We start from the raw sequence: 22,731 nt of genomic DNA on the forward strand, positions 1-22,731 counted from the left end.
TTTAATATCACAACGCCTGTCACTGGGAAATCACGTAAGGGATTAGGGAAAGTCACTCGATACAAAACTGGGCAGCAACGGAAGATAACAAATTTATCTTTGCTGGAAAGAAAAGAAAATGAAAGGAGTACAAAGAGCAAAGAAATGGGTCGAGTTTTTGAAACAAACACGCTCATACCTAAAAGAAAAAAAACTTTAGACGGACATTTTCTTTTATCGTTTTTATTTGATTAGATTATATGGAATTAAAATGAACTAGGCTATTCAATACAAAATGATTGTATAGTCACCACACTATGTTTCTCTTTTATATCGTATTATCAGGAACTTAATTATTGTAGCGATGACATTTTCAGGTTGATGATCAAACTGATTGAAATGAGTGCGGACGATAGAAATGCAAACGACTGATTGGCGGACGATGGTTCTGATGTTGTGCTTGTCGCCGTGGTTGACGTTGGAGTTGTTGTGGTTGTATGTGTAGTTTCGGTTGTTGGTGTAGTGGTAGTTGTTGGGGTAGTTGTGGTTGTTGTAGTTGTAGTGGTGGTAGTGGTGGTAGTTGTTGTAGTGGTGGAGGGCGTGTTAGACAACACAGTGTCTTGAATCCACGTCGAATAAGAACTGAGTCTGGTGTAACCAGACGGACTGCCACTCGCACAACCTGCGGAAGACCAGAAGACAGCGATCCCGATCTGCTTCCACGTCCCGTCCGACTGTTTGAAATTCATCACAAACCGTTATCACCCTATATTTCAAATGGATGATGAGTAAACTACTCTATTTCATATAATAGTTTTTTAATAGTTACGCCGCATATTCCACGACCACCGGCTCCGCTGGTGCACATTTGTTTGTCTATAATGGAATCACTGCCGTAAACCGAACTGCATTCGGAATTGGAGATGACCGGAACCGTCACTTTATTTAGGTATTGACTAAGACTGCCTGTTAATGATGAAGAATGTTATTGATGTATAATTCAATTAATAGACTTGAATTAAATTATTCAGTTAGTTGGCCTTCCAATATTACCGTCAACAGTTATGCCCCATCCGGTTACGGTAACTGGACTGTCAACGTAATCCGGTTCGTTGGGAGTTGCCAAGCAAACTGGACGGATGTATTCTGTATAGAATCACCATTTTGATCATTAACAAACAGCGAATTACGCTAAAAATTCTTTGATGTATCATTTGCGGATATAGTATAACTATTTACGTGTGTATGTGACTGCGGTGGTCAGTTTAATCAAGGCAATTTCTCCGGCTCCAGCGATGTTGTTGTAGTCTGGATGAACAAAAATTTCAGTTCTGGAATAAACTCTGCGATTGGGTTCAGACGTCGCTGTGACATCGTGGGCTCCCAGATAAACTTCAACCGATTTGAATGTTAGCCTTGAATGTAATAGATGATTAATTTTAGATTATTGTAATTAGATCAAGTTCAAATTTCGCGCGGACTCACTCCGGTGAACAAAGGAGACAGAAGGCGGATGCAAGAATCCACCGATCGGCGATCAAAGTTCCTCCGCAACTATAAACGTCGCCATGGTCATTTCCACATTGAGGTAAGCCTGCCACGGGAATTCGTTTGGCGACGCCGTTTCTCCTCCGACGATCCTACTGCTTCCGCCATCATCCGATGCTGCTGACAGAAGCGAATTGCTGTTGGCCACTCCGCACTCTTCAAACGACCGAGAAGAAATGTTGTTCGTCCAGGACGCTGCTGCTGCTACTATCGGAGTGACATTGGCCAAAGGATCGTCTAAAGTTGTCGACGACAAATCTTTTACGGACAGCGGAAGAACAGCGACGTCGGCGGCAGAGTTCTCCAGCGGAATAACCGAACAGAGACCCAAAGTGGCCACACCTAGAAAGATGCCGATCGCTAGGACAAAATGAGAAGATCCTACTTTTTTGACGGCCATTGTATTCAGCTGTGAAAACAACAGGAGCAATTGATGCTGCGATGAATTTGAAATTCACCGTTTCTTTTATAGAGCTTTTGAAAGTTGCATCGCTTCCGCAGAGCAAAGAGTCGTGCGACTTGTCGATGAAATGCGCGCTCCCTACTAACACAGCGATGTACCATGGATATGACTGCAGCGTACTCCCAAGGATAAGGGAGATACGAACAGCATATCCATGGAATGCTACATGTAGATCCTTATTTCCCCTTCCCCGCACGTACCATTTGTATGTCCCTTGAATATACCGGTTTGTGTATACACAGTATCCTTAAATAACATCCATCTTTGGATAGGATTTCTGTTAGAAAACAAAAGATAAAAGTCTCACCCCAGATTTAAACTACTGACCTTCTATTCCGCAGCTCACCTCTTTGACCACTTGACCACCTGTTCTTACAAATTAGGAACAAAGGTTTGGGAGTAATGGAAATTGAGATATTTTTTAGCTTTTTCGTCCACTGTGTACCTAATATGGTTATACTGTGATCCACATTCTGTGTATGTACCAAATGGTATCACAACAAAATCATACCCCCGGGTTTATTACTTTGACGTACAATCAGTATATTAATGAATATACGCAGGTGGATCTACGATGAATATTCTTTATTTGATCCCATCCTAGATCCGAATAAATTTATACCTACGCTATACTACCGCCCCCCAATTGCGACCTGGATCTATTCATCCCATATTTACCTACATCTTACATTAAGTGGATGGGCCGTGTTAGTAGGGGCTGTATATAGTGGGAGTTATTATGGCGGTAATCTTTGCTGCAAGTTGTGTTTGGCATAGAGGTGTGAGGGATATTCGAGAGCCGAACCTAACGATCCCGATCATTTTTGTTTCCAACTGTCGCCGGCCATTTCGAAGTTCACCGGTGAGCACTTTGGCCCTGATGATGTGACAGATTCATTTCTTTGAGCCAAAGTAAATGGAATTGATTAGATTAGATTTAAAACAAATACCTGACAGGTCCCGTGCTGCTGGTGATTGACGTTGGTACTATACTAAGTCTTGTATACGATTGCACAATTGAGTTTATATCTCTCTGGTTTTATTTCCCTACCATTTTCCAACATACAGAAACATTTCATTTCAAAAATCAAAAGCAAACATTGAACAAAGTCTCTCACCTCTATATGAACCACACAGATTTTATATAAAAAGAAATAAAGTTCTATAGCAATTAAAGTAGGCTAAATCATTTCAGTTTTACAAAAGTAGTTAGCTACTATTTAGCCTCATCTTTTATTGAATAGGCTAAGCAGTTCCGGTGCGAAAGTTGTCGGTATTAATGTTCAATCCGACGCAAACGTTGAGGAAAATGCCAATCAGGGCCCGGCTGGGGATGTAGCCGCAGACGTAAGGCGACGGCGATGGAACGGACGACGCCCAGGCACCGCCGGAGCCGAAAGCTTTTTTCAAGACGCAAGTTCCGCCTTTGAGATTGGCGATGTAAGTAAAGTGACTGCATCTAGAATCAGCAGCGCAACAACCAGCGCAATCGAACGGCGTCGCGACGCAGGTGAGCGTGTAAAGATCGTGTTCGCAGAAATCGCAATTGGTGCTGTAGGTGATGGACGGGAGATTGGGGAATTTTGTCGTCGTCGGTTTGTGATAAGGTGGGCAAGTGTCATCGCAATCGTGACACGGAGGTTTGGTGGGAGGAGTATGAGGTGGTTTGGTGTAAGGTTTAGTGGGATAAGTAAAAGGAGTTGGGTGGGTATAAGGGGTTGGGTGGGTTGGGGGAGTTGGGTGGGTATAAGGGGTTGGAGGTGTTGGGTGGGTTGGGGCCCGTATGGAAATGAGTCAATGAAAATCACTGCAGATCAATGAAAAGCATAAACAAATCAATAGACAGTCTGAAATGTCATAGAATGTCAGTAAGAATGTCACGCAATTATCACTGGCGATGATTTTCTATGATAAATCAATTTACAAAGTCAGTAACAAATCGTTGGAAAATCAAAGATATTTCAAAAATTAGAACAGAGTCCAAAAAACTCATTGGTTTATCATTAGATCCAGAAAATGAAGTATTTTGCAGTGATTAAACTTAACTTAATCATTGAACTAATCAATGAACATCACGTAAAAATCCATGGAATATTTTCTTTTGAAAAATTACTGATTTTCTACTGATATTTACATTTTCAGTAATTTTCAGTAAACCTTTGAATTTCTTATCATTTTATTGCCATACTTCATCGACACCTACAAATCAATAATCAGCATCTATTTATCACTAAGAAATCATTCCAATGATTAATAAATGATTGTTCAATGAGTCCCAAACGGTAATTTTGATTTTATAATGATTTTTATACAGCTTGCTATTGATTTTTATACTACTACGGCTAGCAGCCTAGCACAGTTGACAAATATCACGACAGGGATTTTCAGAATCATTGGATTTTCACTGATTATCAATGTAAATCATTAGTTATCCCGATTAATATTTTCCTGATAGTTCATTGACTTTATTGCCGATTATTACTAAATAGTGAACATAGTGAATGAATACCATTACAAATGATTTCTCAAATATCAATAAATTATCACTGAAAGGCCTTTGGAATGCTTTTCACGTTCTTCTTATGAAGAATCATTGACTTATATTATTTTGTTGCGTCGAAATCAATGATATTAAGGGTGAATTTCCATATGTAAGAAACATACGGCGTTGTCAACATGGTTAATATAGAATCGAATGTGCAACCATAGGCCAATGGTTATCGCACGCTCCTATGGATCGAAAGGTACCGTGTTCAATCCCAGATCGGGGCTTATAAAAATGAATCAATGAAAATAACTCTGAGTATGATTTCAGTTGGTATCTTCTTCATATGATGATGGTAAGACGGGTGGTAGTCTTGGTTTAACGCGAAAGCGACTCCTAGGCGAACAGCGCAATCATCGTAAATATGAAGGTAGATACCATAATTTTGAGACCTACTTTAATCGATAATATCCTAAATGACAAATGATATTTCTAGTGATAAATGAATGATTTTTTTCGGGCTCGGTTATAATTTCTATCCGCTAATTGATTTTGCAATGACAAATATTTCGTTTCTGGACTCTATCCTACTTCTAGCATTTTTCTTATATGTTATTTCATGATTTTGTGAAAGATTTTTTAATGATTATAAAAATACCAAACACACCACCAACACGTTTTTCTTTTTCTTCGAAAAAAAAATTGTTTATCACAACGCCCTATATAGATACGTATGAATTAGATACTTGAACTGACTAAATTTATCGAATGTCCAACGTCATAGGTAGTTGGTTATAGAGTCTGACTACCACTCGATGTTGCGATGGTTCAAGTCCCGATACGGAAAAATTCAACCAATGATACAATTAATTCTAACAGATAATAGGTAAGTAAGTAAAATAAAAAAGGAGAAAAAGGGTAAGGAAAACCGACAACAGGAGTTCAAAACTGGTAGAGAAAGAAAACTAGTAAAATTTAGCTTTTGAATTTTCTAAAAAAAGTCATTGGATAAAAGCATTGAAAAATCAATCAATAAAAAAGCATTGAAAACTTCACTTTAAATCAGTCAAAAGTAAGTGAATATATGATTTGAAAATCAATGAAAAACCATTCATTTCTCAGTGATAAATTTATGCTAAGTCAGTAATAATCATGTCCGAATTTTGATGGCGAAAATCATTGGAAAATTAATCAAGCTTATATCCTTCAATTATCAGTGATTAATCAAAGGGGCGTTTTCATACGGGGGGAGTTGGGTGAGTATAAGGAGTTGGAGGTGTTGGGTGGGTTGGGGGAGTTGGGTGAGTATAAGGGGTTGGAGGTGTTGGATGGGTTGGGGGAGTTGGGTGGGTATAAGGGGTTGGAGGTGTTGGGTGGGTTGGGGGAGTTGGGTGGGTTGGGGGTGTTGGGTGGGTATAAGGGGTTGGAGGTGTTGGGTGGGTTGGGGGAGTTGGGTGAGTATAAGGGGTTGGAGGTGTTGGGTGGGTTGGGGGAGTTGGGTGGGTTGGGGGAGTTGGGTGAGTATAAGGGGTTGAAGGTGTTGGGTGGGTTGGGGGTGTTGGGTGGGTTGGGGGAGTTGGGTGGGTTGGGGTTGTTGGGTGGGTATAAGGGGTTGGAGGTGTTGGATGGGTTGGGGGAGTTGGGTGGGTTGGGGGTGTTGGGTGGGTATAAGGGGTTGGAGGTGTTGGGTGGGTTGGGGGAGTTGGGTGAGTATAAGGGGTTGGAGGTGTTGGGTGGGTTGGGGGAGTTGGGTGGGTTGGGGGTGTTGGGTGGGTATAAGGGGTTGGAGGTGTTGGATGGGTTGGGGGAGTTGGGTGAGTATAAGGGGTTGGAGGTGTTGGGTGGGTTTGGGGAGTTGGGTGAGTATAAGGGGTTGGAGGTGTTGGGTGGGTTGGGGGTGTTGGGTGGGTATAAGGGGTTGGAGGTGTTGGGTGGGTTGGGGGAGTTGGGTGGGTTGGGGGTGTTGGGTGGGTATAAGGGGTTGGAGGTGTTGGGTGGGTTGGGGGAGTTGGGTGAGTAGAAGGAGTTGGAGGTGTTGGGTGGGTTGGGGGAGTTGGGTGAGTATAAGGGGTTGGAGGTGTTGGGTGGGTTGGGGGTGTTGGTTGGGTATAAGGGGTTGGAGGTGTTGGGTGGGTTGGGGGAGTTGGGTGGGTTGGGGGTGTTGGGTGGGTATAAGGGGTTGGAGGTGTTGGGTTGGTTGGGGGAGTTGGGTGAGTAGAAGGAGTTGGAGGTGTTGGGTGGGTTGGGGGAGTTGGGTGAGTATAAGGGGTTGGAGGTGTTGGGTGGGTTGGGGGTGTTGGTTGGGTGTAAGGGGTTGGAGGTGTTGGGTGGGTTGGGGGAGTTGGGTGGGTTGGGGGTGTTGGGTGGGTATAAGGGGTTGGAGGTGTTGGGTGGGTTGGGGGAGTTGGGTGAGTATAAGGAGTTGGAGGTGTTGGGTGGGTTGGGGGAGTTGGGTGAGTATAAGGGGTTGGAGGTGTTGGGTGGGTTGGGGGTGTTGGGTGGGTATAAGGGGTTGGAGGTGTTGGGTGGGTTGGTGTACAGGTAGGACACGGAGGTTTAGTGGGTGGTGACGTCCCAGGTGGATAGCAACTGGTAGGGCAATTGGAAATGCAACTGGAACAACGAGGATCGACCAGAGCACCGCTGCCTTCGAACTTTGATGTCAAGTTCCCTTCTTCCTTCAATAGCGACGTCTATAAATCATGAAAATTGTAAAATAAAGAAATTATAGAAATCGACGCCATCATTCCAATCGTCTAATATTTCATTACGTGTTGCGCTATCAAATGGTAATTGTAAATGTTTCTGGATTTCCCTCTAGATTCGCTCCTCCGTTGACTTTTTCCGTTAATATTCGACAATCTTATCCGCGGGTTTTCACTCCGGCCAGCCGTCGCCGTCGACGGAACCACGGCGATGGCGGCCAGCACCAGCAACACCCAGTGGAACGAGATCTGCTTAACATTATTCAATTTAAAAAACGAAAATCCCAACCGAAATTTTTAATTAAATGTAAATAAGCCTACGTGAAAATACAACAGCACAAATAATTCAATAAATCAAATCATTACAATACCTGATTCATTTGGATCTTTTTCAATAAATACCGAAATGTTCTTCTAATTGAATTCAAAACTGTAGTGTTCAGGAGAGGCAACAGGTGAGTGCGATAGATTCACTCAGCCCAGCATCTCTTATTTATACCTGGGCATGCAGGATGAGGATGTTTAGTAATGGATGGTATTAATTTAACACAAGTGAAGCCCGGGAGCTGTTGAGGATATCGACCAATAGCATGTGGCAATCACAGCGGAGAAGATGTCACGAGTTTTCCGCGTCTATCCATCACTGTCACCGCAAATGACAGCGCAGCGAGCTATATAATGACGCAATAACAGCAGCAGCACATTATTAATTGAGTCAATACCAGCAGCACCCAGGGCCTTGGTAGGAGTGGTAGGAGTCGTTGTAGGAGTCTTTGTGGGAGGAACCTTTGCCAAGGGAATCGTCGAACAGAGTCCCAAAGTGGCCGCCACCAGAACGATGCTGGCCGTTAGGATTGCAGTTGCGAGTGAAAATTTGACGGACATGGTGCTGAAAGAATGATGAAGTCGGGAGGAAAGCGTCCAACAGCAACTATACAGACGATGTCTGGACTTGGCCTGAAAGCTTCAAGGCCTTTATAAAGAGTGTTGAGATAACATGATTTGCATAATCTTAGCTACATTACTTGAGGTTGCCGCCTAAAAGCCAAACCTTATCAAAATAGTTTTTGTAGGATTTACAGTTTGACACATCCGGCATGACGACTGAAAATGTCGTTCATTTGGTTAAATATATCTATTCACGCTAAAGATGTGCTGCAGATTTTACCTACACCATATTAAATCATTATATCTCGTTAAGTAGGATGCTAGATATAGACAGGACGTAAAGGAAAGTGAAAGCTGTAAAAGTTTATCACTATTTAAGGTCAACAGTTATCTCATGCAATATCTGTGAAAAATCTTAACTTTATTTGTCAAGATTACGCAAATTGAAATTATTAAGCCTAATTATGTGTTTAGAAATAATTGTTCCTGGCGTCAACTCCCTTGCATAAGATAGTTTTCCTAAAATTTGGGAATATTAAAACATTAATTACAGATCTAATGTCAAGTAAAAATTGTTAACCTACAAGCAAACTTGAACAACTGCTGCGTGGGCGTGCTGTTTCAATACGTTGATAGCATCCATGTTAGCTGGAAATCCTATTGTCGACAGCAGGATAAGTTATTTGGTTTGGTACACATTAATCTTTGCAGCATAGCTACAGTTTCAATTGAAGCCCCAACAATTTCGACCATTTAGTAATGCGGGTCCATTTGATAGACCTACCAGGAAACTGTCTAAGAAAAGAAAAAAGCGTTTGATTACTGTAAGATTTGTCACTAAAGATGTACACAATGAGTTGAAGTCAGGACGTGAGTGTCGCTGATATAAAGAGTCCCGCCGACTTCTTACTTGAGTGACAGAAGCTTTAAAAATCTAACTCAAAAAAAGCTTTAAAATCTAACTCTAAGTCTCAAATTGTTTCACTTTTGACTAGTGTTAGTAGATGTCGAAATAAGATTTGAGATAAACAACTTGAGAAAATCTTGTAGTACGCCATTGTACTCAAACGTTGCCTATTGCTTTAATAGACTGGCATGACAGATGGCGAACTCTGAATAAACAACATTTTTCATTAAAAAGGGAATGTTTTAATGATTTCAAACAAAATTCAAGAAAGAGGGAGGGATTAAATCACAGCATTTACAATGCAATACAGAAAAATGTATCCAACTTAAATTTTGCCTTAAAATGCATGCGATAAGAATAAGATACATAGCAGCGTACTCTTTTACTCAAGACAATTTCAAAAATCACTACATGTGAGAAATGAATGTTTTACCGATCGCTGGAACGTTGTCCTGCAGATTGACTGGAGCAAGCAGTGGGTTCCGATGTCAAATGGTGAGTGGATCTAATTTGATACGCCACTGTACAATTTGGCTGCGGAGTGACGGTTTCCTTCGCTGATCTCCATATGGCGGGAGTGGATAAGTGAGCTACTCCTGGATGAGACGTGCAAGTTGTTACGCCAAAGTCATTTGAGAAAACCAGAGAACCGAGATTCTTCTTCAGCCTATAATGAATAAAGGATCCAGTTGGTTCACGATCCAAACTCGGCAGCGCTTCACGGCGCTCCAAATCTGTCCACCTTCAAAAAAATTAAAAAGAAATTCGAAATTTGTATTTCAAGTTTTGATAGGCAAGGAGCATTTGCACCCACCAATTTCCATAGAATGATGAAAACAACTGCTGTCCAAACGGATGGGGCTGCTGATCCCTGCAACATGGGCTTGAGATTGGAATTCTTGTTATTTCCGACAAATGGCACGTCTGTGCCAGTTCGACTAACAGACTATGCAGCTGACCCTGAACATTTAAATTCACTTCATTGGGTACTTTTTCTTTAATGCTGGATTCATGATACACAGAGACAAATTCAGCAACCATACTAGGTTTGAAGGGCTCAAACTTTTTGTTGTTGCATTATTGAGCTAAACGACTGAGTGACTGGTTTGATCTGATGAAAACACACAGAACAAAATCATCTTGTACCACTCAATTTTCCAGCATGGACCCGCCATACAATACAGGTCCAACAACACAGTTCTCACTTTTTGCACCAACATGGGAATCCTGAGTTGAAACTAAAACATTTCCTTAGCTAGGCTTCTTTGTTTCGCCATTCACCCATGTGTGCAGGGAGAAGGGAGACACGAGTGGGTAACAGTTACAACAGATTGGCGATGGATAAACCATAGAAAATTTGGTGTGAACAAACTCGTTGTAAAAGGCTTACTTTAATCGAAAACAAATTAACAATGTAATGGCTGAAACATTTAGACATAGCTATTACGACAACCAGAGTTATGAAATTTTGATACTTGCTGAATTTTTGCACTGCAGACGAACTTCCGTCAGAACATTTTCCCTAAGAAACGTGACATCTAGTGGAAGAAGGCGAAAATTGATGATGCAATAAACCAATAAAGCTCTGCAATCACTCAACTAATGAAATGCCGGCCATTCATGGTCGCATACAATTACCGACAGATTCAGTCACGCTCGTTTCACGTTCTGTTCATTAGTTCACCGCAACAGTAGATAAAATTGTTCATATTTATGGCTCGCTCATCTATCCTTAATTCTCATTGCACTTGACATTCTAATACTAAAAAGAGGATCTCCTGTTTAACTCTGAATTTTAATCAAGCGTAGGCTCCATGCCCGTTTGATTATGCAACACGGTACTGGACAATCGACGAAAAAGGTACTATAAGTAGGGGAAAACATTTCAATCTGAGTTTACATCTCCCTAGTTTTATTTCCCGACCTTTTCCGAAGCCTACATCTGAGCACACTTTAATTAAAATTTAAAAAACAAACAAAGTCTCTCATTTCTATGAACCATGCAACACAATTTAAAAGAAAGGTTCAGTTTGACAAGTGGTCCATGTGAATCCACGTCTCATAGGCTAAGCAGTTCCGGTGCGGATGGATCCGGTAATGTCCAATCCGACGCAAATGTTGAGGAAAATGCCAATCAGGGCTCGGCTGGGGATGTAACCGCAGACGTAAGGCGACGGCGATGGAATGGACGACGCCCAGGCACCGCCGGAGCCGAAAGCTTTTTTCAAGACGCAAGTTCCGCCTTTGAGATTGGCGACGTAAGTGAAGTGGCTGCATCTAGAATCAGCAGCGCAACAACCAGCGCAATCGAACGGCGTCGCGACGCAGGTGAGCGTGTAAAGATCGTGATCGCAGAAATCGCAATTGGTGCTGTAGGTGATGGACGGCAGGTTGGAGAATTTAGTCGTCGTCGGTGGTTTGTGGTCAGGTGGGCAAGTGTCATCGCAATCGTGACACGGGGGTTCAGTGGGAGGAGGTTTAGTATGAGGTGGTTTAGTGGGATAAGTAAATGGAGTTGGGTGGGTATAGGGAGTTGGATGGGTGTAGTGGGTTGGGGGAGTTGGGTGGGTATAAGGGGTTGGGTGGGTGTAGTGGGTGTAGTGGGTTGGAGGAGTTGGGTGGGTGTAGTGGGTTGGGGGAGTTTGGTGGGTAAAGGGGGGAGTTGGGTGAGTGTAGTGGGTTGGGGGAGTTGGGTGAGTAGGATGTGTTGTGGGACAGGTAGGACACGGAGGATTAGTGGGTGGTGGTGACGTCACAGGTGGATAGCAACTGGTAGGACAATTAGAAATGCAACTGGAACAACGGGGATCCACTCCAAGAGCTCCGCCGCTACCTTCCACCTTTGATGTCAAGTTCCCATCTTCGTTCATCAAAGATGACGTCTAAAGCAATTTCAAAATAATTCAATTAAAAATCGACACCATCACATTCAAAACCGTCTAATATTTCATTACGTGCTCCGCTATCAAATGGTAATTGTAAATGTTTCTGGATCTCGCTTCAGCTGATGCAATCATCGCTCCACTCCTCCGTTGGTTATTATTATTGCCGTGATTCGACCATCTGATCCGCGGGTTTCCACTCCGGCCAGCCGTCGCCGTCGACGAAACCACGGCGATGGCGGCCATCACCAGCACCGCCATCACGTAATGGAACGAGATCTGTTCAACAACATCAATTCCATTTCAACGCAATCAATAAGCTAAACAAAATTTATTGAATCAAATGAAATCAATCAAATCATACCTGATTCATTTGGATGATTTAATTAATGGAACTGATGCTGTTCTTCTTCTTCTTCTTGAATTCAAACGGTTGAAACGACTCGGAGGAGACGCAACAGGTGAGTGCGATACATTCACTCGGTCCAGCATCTCTTATTTATACACCTGCTGGCATGCAGGATGAGCTGTTGAAAGCCCAGGAGCTGTTGAGGACAATAAGAGACCAGCATGCGGCAATCAAAGCGGAGAAGAATTCAGTCACACACTGCTGAGATGGGACCCGAGTTTCCGCGTCTGTCCATTCGTCACTGTCACCTCGGCGAATGCAGTTGATGACGCAACAGCAGCACATCGTGAATTGAGTCTTTACCACCAGCAGCACCCAGGACCTTGTATAATAATTGAGGAGCTCTAATATGTTAGAATGTCCTCCTATCAATTCATATTAACTCACGAGCGTATCTCTTCAGGCTAATAAGCGTTCAGCTGATTGGCATTTGCATCTTTCTTTTATTGCATGTAGCAACAGTTTCGTTCAAAGTGGTCAAGGAGAGTTAATCACGCCCGGCTTATAAGACAATCAAGGTTAATGTATTCCGTGTTTGAATATTATTACGACGTGTACGTTTGTGTTTGTTTTTGTTGGATTATTATCAAATGAAGAGTCGTGACCCGCGCGCTATTCAGAGTGCACCAGACTGATACTCTATGTGTCCGGTTATTTCTACAATGACGCAATAATCATTTGTGATTTTCACATCATCCAAATTCACGTCTGAAGCCTTTTTCCTTTCATATAATTTTCTACAATTATTAATTCGGCAGCAGATATTTGAATGGTTATCCATGAGTGTAAATATTCATAAATTACATTCATTTTTTGGATGACGCAATTCTTTCCTTGATGGAACGAAAAGATAATTTTGAAAATTGACTTTTCTACTTTTCGTGATAAAACATTAACAGCTTTTTCAAATACCAAATTTTTTTCCCGATAATTGTTTATTATTCATTTCCCAATTTCCGAATACACAATTCAAGAATATATAGATGTTCATCAACTCCTCCACCAAATTCAATGTTATAAAAAGTATATAATTAAAACCCAAAACATTTACGGATAAGTCCAAGTAATGAAAACTTGGATAGGCCTACTACACGTCAAAAGTTGCTCTATTTAGCGGTTCCGGTGCGGATGGTTCCGGTAATGTCCAATCCGACGCAAATGTTGAGGAAAATGCCAATCAGGGCTCGGCTGGGGATATAACCGCAGACGTAAGACGACGGCGATGGAATGGACGACGCCCAGGCGCCACCGGAACCAAAAGCTTTTTTCAAAATGCAAGTTCCTCCTTGATGATTGGCAATGTAAGTAAAGTGACTGCATCTCAAATCAACAGCGCAACGGGCGGCGCAATCGAATGGCGTCGCGACGCAGGTGAGCGTGTAAAGATCGTGATCGCAGAAATCGCAATTGGTGCTGTAGGTGATGGACGGGAGGTTGGAGAATTTAGTCGTCGTCGGTTGGTGATGAGGTGGGCAGGTGTCATCGCAATCGTGACACGGGGGTTCGGTAACGGGATGAGGAGTTGTGTACCCACAATAGGGTGGACAGTCATCGGAGCAAGTGGCGCAACGAGGATCAGTTAGACGCTTGTCAATGTCCCCCGTGATTTTCTCTTGTTTGGCCACCACCTGAATTTTTAAACGATATTGCGTCATCATCTATTTTATTTTCTGAAATTAAATTGATTATATTATACGTGTCTGCGATCGAAAATGGCCTTTGGCGAAGCTTCGGCTGATACCAAAACAGCAATAGCCAACAGACACAATGGCATCAATTCCTGTTGAAAAATAAAAGATCAAATGTAATTGCATATAACATGTGCAGCATAATATTAATTATTAAAGTTTACCATATTCAACATTTTCAATTAATTTTCTGAGGTTTGGGATAGTTAAGACAAGTGAACAAGTGACTGGAAGAAGCAGCAGGAGACGAATGATTTGCTTAGCTCAGCATCCCTTATTTATATACCTATAGACCCTAACATTAATAGAATATCCATTAATAATGTCATTGCCATTTAAAATCTGTTCACCGCCACCAGCATAAAACGTGCCGCGATATTGTTTCCCCATTTTTCAGAAATGTCCACCGCCAATTTGAGTGGACAATCAAATTTCATTACCTGCATTATTTCCAGACTGGCAATTTAAAATCATATCAATAACTATATTTAAGACATATTAGACTTTCCCTTTTAATTGAGCAATCCCATCAGCAGAAGTTTAACCTTGTAGACTCAAGGATATCCTGTATAGTTAATTATAACATATAAATGAATTATAAATCAAAAGATGGTCGATTCATTATTGTCGTTATTAATCGATTTTTATTCGTGATAGACGTTTATATGTACAATTGTGAATTTTAAGTTAGGATCGAAGTTAAATCTAATGCTGATAAGAGAGCCAGCCACAGCATAGTAGTGACGGCCGGCTGCTTCATCTGGACGGCCGTGTTACTCATCTGGGCCGTCGTGTTCTGGATCCAAGTGGCGAACGAGCTGACCCGCGTGAATCCGTTGGGGTAACCTTTTTCGCAGCCCAAATTGGAGCCGAACGAAACGATCCCGATCTGTTTCCAACTGCCGTCGGCCATTTCCAAATGCATCGGACCGCCGCTGTCGCCCTGATTTTGACAAATTAAAGTTTAACCAAAGAATTAATTTTTAATCAATTAAATTAAATCAAATCAAATTAAATTATTTAATTTAAAATTTAAATTTAAAATTGTAATTTAATTAATTAAATTTTAATTCATTTAGATTAATTAAGTTAATTAATTAAATTTTTTTTTAGCCAAAGATTAAATTTCATTAGATTAAAATTTAAAAATGATACGTTGCAGGTGCCGTGGTGATTGGCCGTGCTGGTGCACATCATGTCGTCGGTGATGACGCTCTCGTACTGCTCGTAACACTCGTCGTTCGTGATCACTTCGGCCGACGTTTTGCGAAGGACTGAACTCGTGGCGCCACCTTCTACATTTCAATTAATTGTATAATTATAAGTTTAATTCAAATGAATTAATTTGAATCATTTGTTGTACCGTCACTGTATAGACCCCATCCGGTGAGAACGACAGTTTCACCCACGTAATCGTTGAGAGACTCGGACGGGCTGTCCAAACAAATCGGCCGAATGTAATCTGAGATATTGTTAAACCGGAATTGTATCAATTACATAATTATTGCGATATCAAGATTATATAAATACCTGAAAAGTCGATGGATTGCGGAAGCCGGATGAGACCGATGTCACCTTGAAGAGTGTTGGAGTCCCAGTCGGGATGGATGTAGTAATCGCGGCTCCTGTAATTTTCCTGGTGGATTTCTTTGTCGTTATCGACATTGTGGGCCCCCAAAGTGACGTAAACGATAGCGACACTTGGGACATTGAACATATGTTACATCATTAATTATTCCGACTGAAAATCCAAAATAATTTGAAATTACTTTTCTAGACAGTGGGCGGCGGTGAGGATCCACCTGTCGCTGATCAAACTGCCACCACACGAGAAGAGTTGGTGATTGGCTCTTTCCAGGACGAGAAACACCTGCCATGGAAACTCGTTGGGTGCCGTCTCCACTCCGCCGACGATCCTCATCCAGGAATTATCATTCGGCGGATTGCCCACACCGCAAACTCTGTCGACATCTGTCAAACAATTTTAGAACGATTGCAACACACGAACATCAAATTATATTAATTATTATTTAATTAATTATTATTTGATTAATTGTTATTTGATTAATTATTATTTGATTAATTAATTATTATTTGATTAATTAATTATAATTTGATTAATTGTTATTTGATTAATTGTTATTTGATTAACTATTATTTTATTAATCGAAATTACCTTCAGTGAATCCGATGCGGATGTCTCTTCTTAATCTGGAAGGTGGTCGAATTCCGTTGTGCGGATTCAAATTCCGCCTTGGCCAATTGTTGGGGTTTCTGATCAACGCCGAAATCAATTTGGAATTGTGTTTGACTACTACGGGCTGGATGCAATCGGCCGGATGGAATAAGAACAGAGTCAGCACAATTCCGAACAGAATCCAGCGGACGAATTTTCCAACACGTTCCATAACGTTGGAAAAGAAAAATAAACTCAACACGCGCGTGTGCAACTTCTATACATGTTAAAAAGTCGTTTATCGTTCACAGCACACTGATTATATATGTAAATGCCCAGATGTCAAACATTTCAACATCATGCAGGATCATAAATTTAAAAAAGTGTTCCATTTTCTCGCCCGTCTTATCCGCGCTCGTTATAATCAGGCCCGTTCTATATTTGTAAAAAAAAAGGCCAAATCACGTACCCCCACAGCACCTTGTCCAGTTATGACGTCAAAGAGAATTCAGGTGTTATCTAGCAATCTAATTTATACACGGATGTTGATGCTAGACAAATAATGGGATCATTTCGCTTATCTTATTTTATCATTCAGACTTATAGGCCGTTGTATTACATGCCGGACGTTTGCTTTATTCAGGTTAATTATTTAAGTTACGTAACTCTGCTATAAAACTATAAATGATGTAACCCCCATCTCTTTGTTGCGAAGCAAAAATGACTCCAGGGCTTTGATGATTAATTGACAATTAAAGTCTAATTAAAACTAAAATTAAAACAAAATTGATGATGAATGACAAAAAGGCCTTGACTTAATATTTTTTATTTCCTGCCCATTTAGAAATTTGAAATAATTAAACAAAAAATAATAAGAATTGATGAATTCAAAGTGTTTCAGCGACGGACGACTCCGGTTATGTCCGTCCCCACGCAAATGTTGAGGAATACATCGACCAAGGCTCGACTAGGAATGTATCCGCATATGTAAGGTGACGGGGCCTTGACGGATGAGGCCCAGGAACCTCCGGAGCCGAAGGCGCTTTTCAGCCGGCAAGTCCCGCGGTTTAAATTGCCAATGTACGTGAAATGGCTGCAGAGCCGGTCGCCGGCGCACAGGGCGGCGCAAGCGAAAGCGTTCGGGATGCACGTCACAGTGTAGAGGGCGTGGTCACAAAAGTCGCAATTGGTGCTGTAGGTGACGGACGGAATATTCCGATTGGTGGTCGACGGAATGACGCTTCCGCACTTTGCTTCCGATTTGGCCAAATCGTCGGAAGTGGTTTTCACTTCCGGTAGTTCTTCCGGACTGACTTCCGCTCTGACGTCATCGCCGGCAGCTACCAACAAGAAGAGCAACCACCACCAGCACAACTGAAACCAAATGTGTCCATTTAACTAATAGATTTAATTCTTATTTTAAATATGTTATATACCTTACTCATGTTTTCTTGTCTCCTATTTAATTCAGGAAGTCTAATCAGACGGTCGACTCTGATCAAAGAATTAGACAAGAGTGATACCTGGATATCCTTTGCCAACTTGTCTTATTTATACACATTATAGGACCCGTGCGGAATTCCGGATTGCTAAAATCACTCTTTATACATACCTATGGTCCAATTGCATGTGTGCAATAATTCTGTCGAATTAGGTAGTTGTAGTAAATCTAATTTCGGCCTTGGTGGATGTTACACATTTGACGTTTTCATTAGTCATTGCGAAAGGGACGATCTTGAGTCAATCAGAAAAAAGCTTATTTGGCAGTGTACGTGTGTGAACCAATTCTCTTACTATTCGTGAAAGCATTCCAGAGTATACACTATACATCGTCGAGGTCGACTCCGCGGTCTGGAACAGATTTAGTCTCTGAATAATCAACATCGAAATGGACCGATAGAGTATAGACTCGACGAGATTTCAATAAAGTATTTCACTGACATAGTATATGTGTTCGTGTATTTGACTTTCATGATTGACAGCTCTATCTATTGCATTATATAATAATACCTTTATGACAATATGAGTAATCGTTTGATTGCTGGGCTATCAATCTATTTATACAAGCTAATAAACCAAAATTTTTACTTTATAAACTTGCATTTTTAGAATTTTCATTACTCCTATAGAAGTAATTATCTGCAGATTTTTACTTAATCAAATCGATTTTGAATCATTTGTTTATAATTTCTATCGATATCTTAATCATGCAAATTACAAGACAAGTGTCGTCTGCTTAGTTTTCTTTTTCGAAAAGATGCTTCTTATTAATGGCGGCTGGCGGTATACCCACTCCATGCCGTTTGCCAGGTAGTTAATAAAACTAAGAATGATTATGAGGTCTTAATTAATAATTAGTAGAGTTAATCCTGTCATGTTAGTTTCTGACTACAGCATTAAACATGTGAAAGCCACCTGTTGATGCATGGATGCTTTGTTTGCATTATTGTTAACATTTTCCTTTGTGCAGATTTGAGCCAGCCGTCGTAACAAAACAGCATGCCAGTTCTGGCTCATGCTGATATCACAATCTCAGTGTCATCGCTTGGGTGAATGAATGATTTGTGTTACTAATTTAATTGCTGTGACCTGCTGCTAAATATTTTTTAATGATTCACAACTTGCATTTTCAATGCCACATGAAAATCTTTAATTCCCTCCTTTATTCAACATCATAGGGTTTCCACGTGTCTCATTTACATACTTGTTGTTTCTGCAAATGTTGTTCGTAAACCAATTTTTAAATTTATCATGTAGACTAACAGCATCCCGTTTCACTGGAGAATTAACTGTCCTGTGAGTGTGGGTGTATTCACGAGGATGTCTGGTGGATTCAACTATATTCCACGAATGGAGTGTGGACTGTGGATGCCTGGCTATCTTTCCCAGGTAGTAAGGTAGGACAAATTCATTTCTATTTTTCCTATCTGAACTATTTGGTGTCATAGTACGATTAATCCTTAGCTAGGCACTTGACTGGAACTTCCCTTGCCACTTAGCAACTTTACTCAGCAACTGACATTCACTATAATTGAATCGACCATAGTCTAATTAAATAATTTAAATATCGAGTTCAAGAAATTGATTAGGTTTATTGTTATTCACTTCTCGCCAAGTCAAAAATCATAAATCAATAGAGCCATTGGTTAGTTTTTTGGGCCAGCAAAAAGCGAAATGAAATTGAAATTAGCTTCCAATTCATAGCGTCCAGATAACGCATTAAAGTTCAAACATTTCAACCGGGGAAAGCTTCAACAAGTGCAAGGTAATAAACTATAGCAAATTGTCTTGTTTGATTGCCTCATTCGAAATCCACGACTTGGGCAATTTCTTCAACAGCTGCGTCATCATCAGCAGTTGATTCAACTTCATCTTCAACTGGATGCTGGCAGGGAGGGCATACTGGATGTGGATAACAGACGGTGGGGCACGGCTTACGAGTCGTGGGCTTAGTTTTCTTGGTAGGGTAAGTGGGTTTAGTGGTTGGCTTGGTTTTCTTGGTGGTGTGAGTGGGTTTAGTGGTTGGCTTGGTTTTCTTGGTGGTGTGAGTGGGTTTAGTGGTTGGCTTAGTTTTCTTGGTTGGACGGGTGGGTTTGGTAGTAGGTTTAGTGTGATGGGGTGTGGTCTTAGTAGGGCAGTTTTGACAGCGGTCATCCTCAACGTCCGTCGCCATTGTTGCTGACTCATCTCCTGAAGGTGAAAGTGTGGTAAGACCATCTTCCATAATATCCGTCAACTGAATCATTAAAAAACAAAAATTAGAAATGGGAAATATTTTAAATCAAATTCTATGGAATGTGTGGTGGAATATGTACGTCGATGGACAGGAACTGGGGCTCGTCCACGGGTGCTGCTTCCGAATGGAATGGCATTTGAGCGATGAAAACAGCCACGCCGATCATCAGAACGAAAAGTGACAGACTCTGCGCCAAATGGAATGAAATGATATCGTTAATTTCAATGAAAAGTAATGAGAGCCTTTTTACCTTGTTCATTTTTTGGAGGTTTTGTTGGGAATTCCTTTCGAGGAGCGACTGGAGACTTGGACTACCAACTGGAGGAGAAGACGGTTAATTGATAGAGATCAACTCGAGTGTTTCTGGTTTATATAGGTGCACAATTTGAATTGTTGCGTGGCCAATGATCACGTGACGTTTTCTTTTGCGAAACGATGAAACGCTGTCGTCGTCGGCTGCTGTCGCAAGTCATTTTATCCCTTGCATTCCATTCCCAAATCAGCTTGATAAAATTGAGACATTCTTTCCAGGGGGGTACACGAACAAGACATTAGAAAATCGTTGCCAAACAGTTTGATGGCCGCCCACTGTCATTTCATTTCAATTGGCGTTCTATTTCGGTGTGTAGCAACTTGTTTCAATATTTGCTGGACCCTGCTGTGTTAGGATTAGTAGTGCCTTTTCCCACGTTAATTAGTAATTCATTTCGTATTAAAGGGAAAATTCAGAGTATCTCATCCACAAGATTAACAATACCGGGCTTGAAATCCATTTTGCCATATCCTCTGTCTGATTAAATTTGAGTGTTATTTCATAGCTCCAATTATTGCTAGAAAGAAATTGAATGCAGCCCGAATGAATCATCATATTTACAGAAGTAAGTCATTTTCGGTCATTTATTTGCGTGATTTTCCCATCAACTTTTATACTTAATATATTAGTCTTGTATCCGCTTTGATTATTATTTGAGCATAGAAAAAACCAGAGACAACAAAAAAGTATAATTTGATATGATTCCGTTTATTCTTTTTGACACAAAATATCCTTCACGTCATAAAAGATTGACAGTCAAATAACAAAGAATTAGCCCCCACCCCCCCTCAACCAGTCAAAATCCTGTGTCCAGTTCAAATTCTGATCATTTTCCAGTAATTTTTTACTTTTTACCCAAAAGACCGAGGCCAAGATCGAGACCGAGGCAGATGGAAATGAGAGCATTGGGATTGCAGGATCGTCTCGGGATGTGACCGCAAACGATGCGAGACGACGGCGGAGTGGGAACGGACCAGGTGCCGCCCGATCCCGGCTGACTGCACAGGGTGCAAGTGCCTCCGTCGGCGTTGGGATTGTAGGTGAAGTGGGTGCACCTGGGATCGCTGCTGCAGATGGTGTTGCCGCACACCAAGGCGCTGGCCACGTTGATCCTGACGTAGAGGACCAAGCCGAGGAACATCCGGTTGTTGGTGTAGACGCAATCCTCAGAGTGGGGCTGGAACGTCGATGGAAGGGCCTGCTTGGCGTCGGCATCGACCACCGATGTACTGTCCGCCGATGGATCGACCACCGATGTGCTGGCCGCCGATGGCTCAATCACTTCCGGCTCCTGGTCGAACGAAGGAACTTGACGGCGTTCACGGGAGAAATCCATGGGTTCCTCATCCATCAGCAGAGTGTGGGCGGAAGCGACCGCCAGGATCAGGACAAAGAAGTAATTCTGTCTCCAAATTATCAATTAGATTTAACTAAATTTAGAATTGAGTGTGTTTTAGTATAGGATTTTTACCTGCATGTTGGAGATTGTTTGGTTCTGCGAGTCTGTCTTTCAAATGGCCAAAGACTTTGCTTTTATACTTTACACAGAGGAGACCTTATGTATCGATTTGTGTCGATGCATTAACTCCCGTCTTTTGAAATGAACTTGCATTAATGCATTTGCTGGCGAAATGCTAACCTTCACTGTTAATAATACCTCACATTTTTCGAGACGTACAGTCCTCGGAAACCGGGCACCTGGAAACGTATATTATAATCTACGAAAATCGAGACGTGTTTTCCGTCTCGCAAATCGTGAGTAATAATCGTCCATTCTCAAATAAAAGAATAGAATTCTGTAGGAATTGAACTCGGGTCTCCGGCATCACAGTCGGATGCTGATCCGCTGTGCCATTTCTATATGTTGCAGACAACAGTACCTTTTTGATATATTTTAGGCTGTTTTTTTAACTAGACAAAAGGAAGGGAAAAAGTAGGAAACAAAAATTGAAAATGTACATTTTTGGTCGAGACGTGCTATTGAAAATCGAAGGTTATAACTACCGAAACGGAGAACCTACCGATTTTAGAGACCCAGTAACATTTTTCGTTAATATCGTGTACCCAAATACGAGACCATTTCTTAACAGTGTTGGTCTATGGCTAATTGTTGCACAGCTTCTTCCAGTCTTGCAACAAACTCTGCAAATGAACTCTGATTGATGCCTTAGCCTTTTAAGTTTCAGAAGTACAGTCCCCTCCATAAGTATGGGATCACCCCGCGCCGTTCCATAAGGCGGCGTGTATTTTTCATATGGGTTTTTCGGGTGGCAAAAATCGAAAAAATGACATAAATTCACCAAACTTGGGATTTATGTCATTTTACGTTTTTTCTATTGTCTGAATTTTTTTCAGATTTTTTCCCCTATTTTTTATGCCTAGAAAAGTGGCGCACAAAGTATCGGATCACTCCGACGCCGGCCGTGTTGTCTTATGGCGCAAATGGGCTTTTCATATTGCTTTTTATATAATTAATTTTCTAGAAGGAATTTTTATTTTCAAACCGTGTATACTATACCCTTTCATAAATTTACTGTCAGTTTTTCATGATG

The 22,731-nt window shown here is 41.3% G+C and overlaps 7 protein-coding genes and 1 pseudogene across 9 annotated transcripts; all 8 read right to left on the reverse strand.

Moving 5' to 3' along the window:
- Nucleotides 1-206: 206 nt before the first annotated feature.
- LOC124326240 lies at nucleotides 207-2,019 on the reverse strand (annotated as a pseudogene).
- A 3,694-nt stretch (nucleotides 2,020-5,713) lies between these two features.
- Nucleotides 5,714-12,319, reverse strand: LOC124327785 (cell surface glycoprotein 1-like). The gene is made up of 3 exons (XM_046786782.1): nucleotides 12,222-12,319; nucleotides 11,930-12,136; nucleotides 5,714-7,168 (listed from the first exon to the last, which is right to left on the reverse strand). Exons 1-3 carry the CDS (start codon nucleotides 12,228-12,230, stop codon nucleotides 5,714-5,716), a joined length of 1,671 nt encoding a protein of 556 aa, XP_046642738.1. The 5' UTR covers nucleotides 12,231-12,319.
- On the reverse strand, nucleotides 8,106-10,263 carry LOC124326532. Its single transcript, XM_046785432.1, has 5 exons — nucleotides 9,790-10,263; nucleotides 9,409-9,717; nucleotides 8,789-8,863; nucleotides 8,653-8,725; nucleotides 8,106-8,587 (listed from the first exon to the last, which is right to left on the reverse strand). Exons 1-4 carry the CDS (start codon nucleotides 10,014-10,016, stop codon nucleotides 8,713-8,715), a joined length of 624 nt encoding a protein of 207 aa, XP_046641388.1. The 5' UTR covers nucleotides 10,017-10,263; the 3' UTR covers nucleotides 8,106-8,587; nucleotides 8,653-8,712.
- An 871-nt stretch (nucleotides 12,320-13,190) lies between the features above and the next one.
- On the reverse strand, nucleotides 13,191-14,212 carry LOC124326535. The gene is made up of 3 exons (XM_046785434.1): nucleotides 14,119-14,212; nucleotides 13,963-14,046; nucleotides 13,191-13,894 (listed from the first exon to the last, which is right to left on the reverse strand). Exons 1-3 carry the CDS (start codon nucleotides 14,128-14,130, stop codon nucleotides 13,373-13,375), a joined length of 618 nt encoding a protein of 205 aa, XP_046641390.1. The 5' UTR covers nucleotides 14,131-14,212; the 3' UTR covers nucleotides 13,191-13,372.
- Nucleotides 14,213-14,587: 375 nt separating this feature from the next.
- Nucleotides 14,588-16,789, reverse strand: LOC124326290 (brachyurin-like). Of its 2 annotated transcripts, none has more exons than XM_046785023.1 (6): nucleotides 16,131-16,789; nucleotides 15,724-15,925; nucleotides 15,485-15,654; nucleotides 15,318-15,416; nucleotides 15,110-15,246; nucleotides 14,588-14,897 (listed from the first exon to the last, which is right to left on the reverse strand). In XM_046785023.1, exons 1-6 carry the CDS (start codon nucleotides 16,360-16,362, stop codon nucleotides 14,637-14,639), a joined length of 1,101 nt encoding a protein of 366 aa, XP_046640979.1. In that variant the 5' UTR covers nucleotides 16,363-16,789; the 3' UTR covers nucleotides 14,588-14,636. The 2 variants fall into 2 exon arrangements, with proteins under 2 accessions (XP_046640979.1, XP_046640978.1); XM_046785022.1 differs by having other exon boundaries at nucleotides 15,110-15,249.
- Nucleotides 16,790-16,940: 151 nt separating this feature from the next.
- Nucleotides 16,941-17,656, reverse strand: LOC124326597. Its single transcript, XM_046785510.1, has 2 exons — nucleotides 17,567-17,656; nucleotides 16,941-17,504 (listed from the first exon to the last, which is right to left on the reverse strand). Exons 1-2 carry the CDS (start codon nucleotides 17,573-17,575, stop codon nucleotides 17,028-17,030), a joined length of 486 nt encoding a protein of 161 aa, XP_046641466.1. The 5' UTR covers nucleotides 17,576-17,656; the 3' UTR covers nucleotides 16,941-17,027.
- A 1,549-nt stretch (nucleotides 17,657-19,205) lies between these two features.
- Nucleotides 19,206-20,225, reverse strand: LOC124326564 (salivary glue protein Sgs-3-like). Of its 2 annotated transcripts, none has more exons than XM_046785468.1 (4): nucleotides 20,117-20,225; nucleotides 19,946-20,053; nucleotides 19,425-19,866; nucleotides 19,206-19,392 (listed from the first exon to the last, which is right to left on the reverse strand). In XM_046785468.1, exons 1-3 carry the CDS (start codon nucleotides 20,123-20,125, stop codon nucleotides 19,432-19,434), a joined length of 552 nt encoding a protein of 183 aa, XP_046641424.1. In that variant the 5' UTR covers nucleotides 20,126-20,225; the 3' UTR covers nucleotides 19,206-19,392; nucleotides 19,425-19,431. The 2 variants fall into 2 exon arrangements, with proteins under 2 accessions (XP_046641424.1, XP_046641423.1); XM_046785467.1 differs by having other exon boundaries at nucleotides 19,206-19,388; nucleotides 19,421-19,866.
- Nucleotides 20,226-21,008: 783 nt separating this feature from the next.
- On the reverse strand, nucleotides 21,009-21,759 carry LOC124326554. The gene is made up of 2 exons (XM_046785456.1): nucleotides 21,651-21,759; nucleotides 21,009-21,581 (listed from the first exon to the last, which is right to left on the reverse strand). Exons 1-2 carry the CDS (start codon nucleotides 21,654-21,656, stop codon nucleotides 21,024-21,026), a joined length of 564 nt encoding a protein of 187 aa, XP_046641412.1. The 5' UTR covers nucleotides 21,657-21,759; the 3' UTR covers nucleotides 21,009-21,023.
- Between the last annotated feature and the right edge of the window lie 972 nt (nucleotides 21,760-22,731).

Source organism: Daphnia pulicaria, chromosome 2, assembly GCF_021234035.1.
Source record: "Daphnia pulicaria isolate SC F1-1A chromosome 2, SC_F0-13Bv2, whole genome shotgun sequence".
Classification (NCBI taxonomy): Eukaryota; Metazoa; Arthropoda; class Branchiopoda; order Diplostraca; family Daphniidae; genus Daphnia; species Daphnia pulicaria.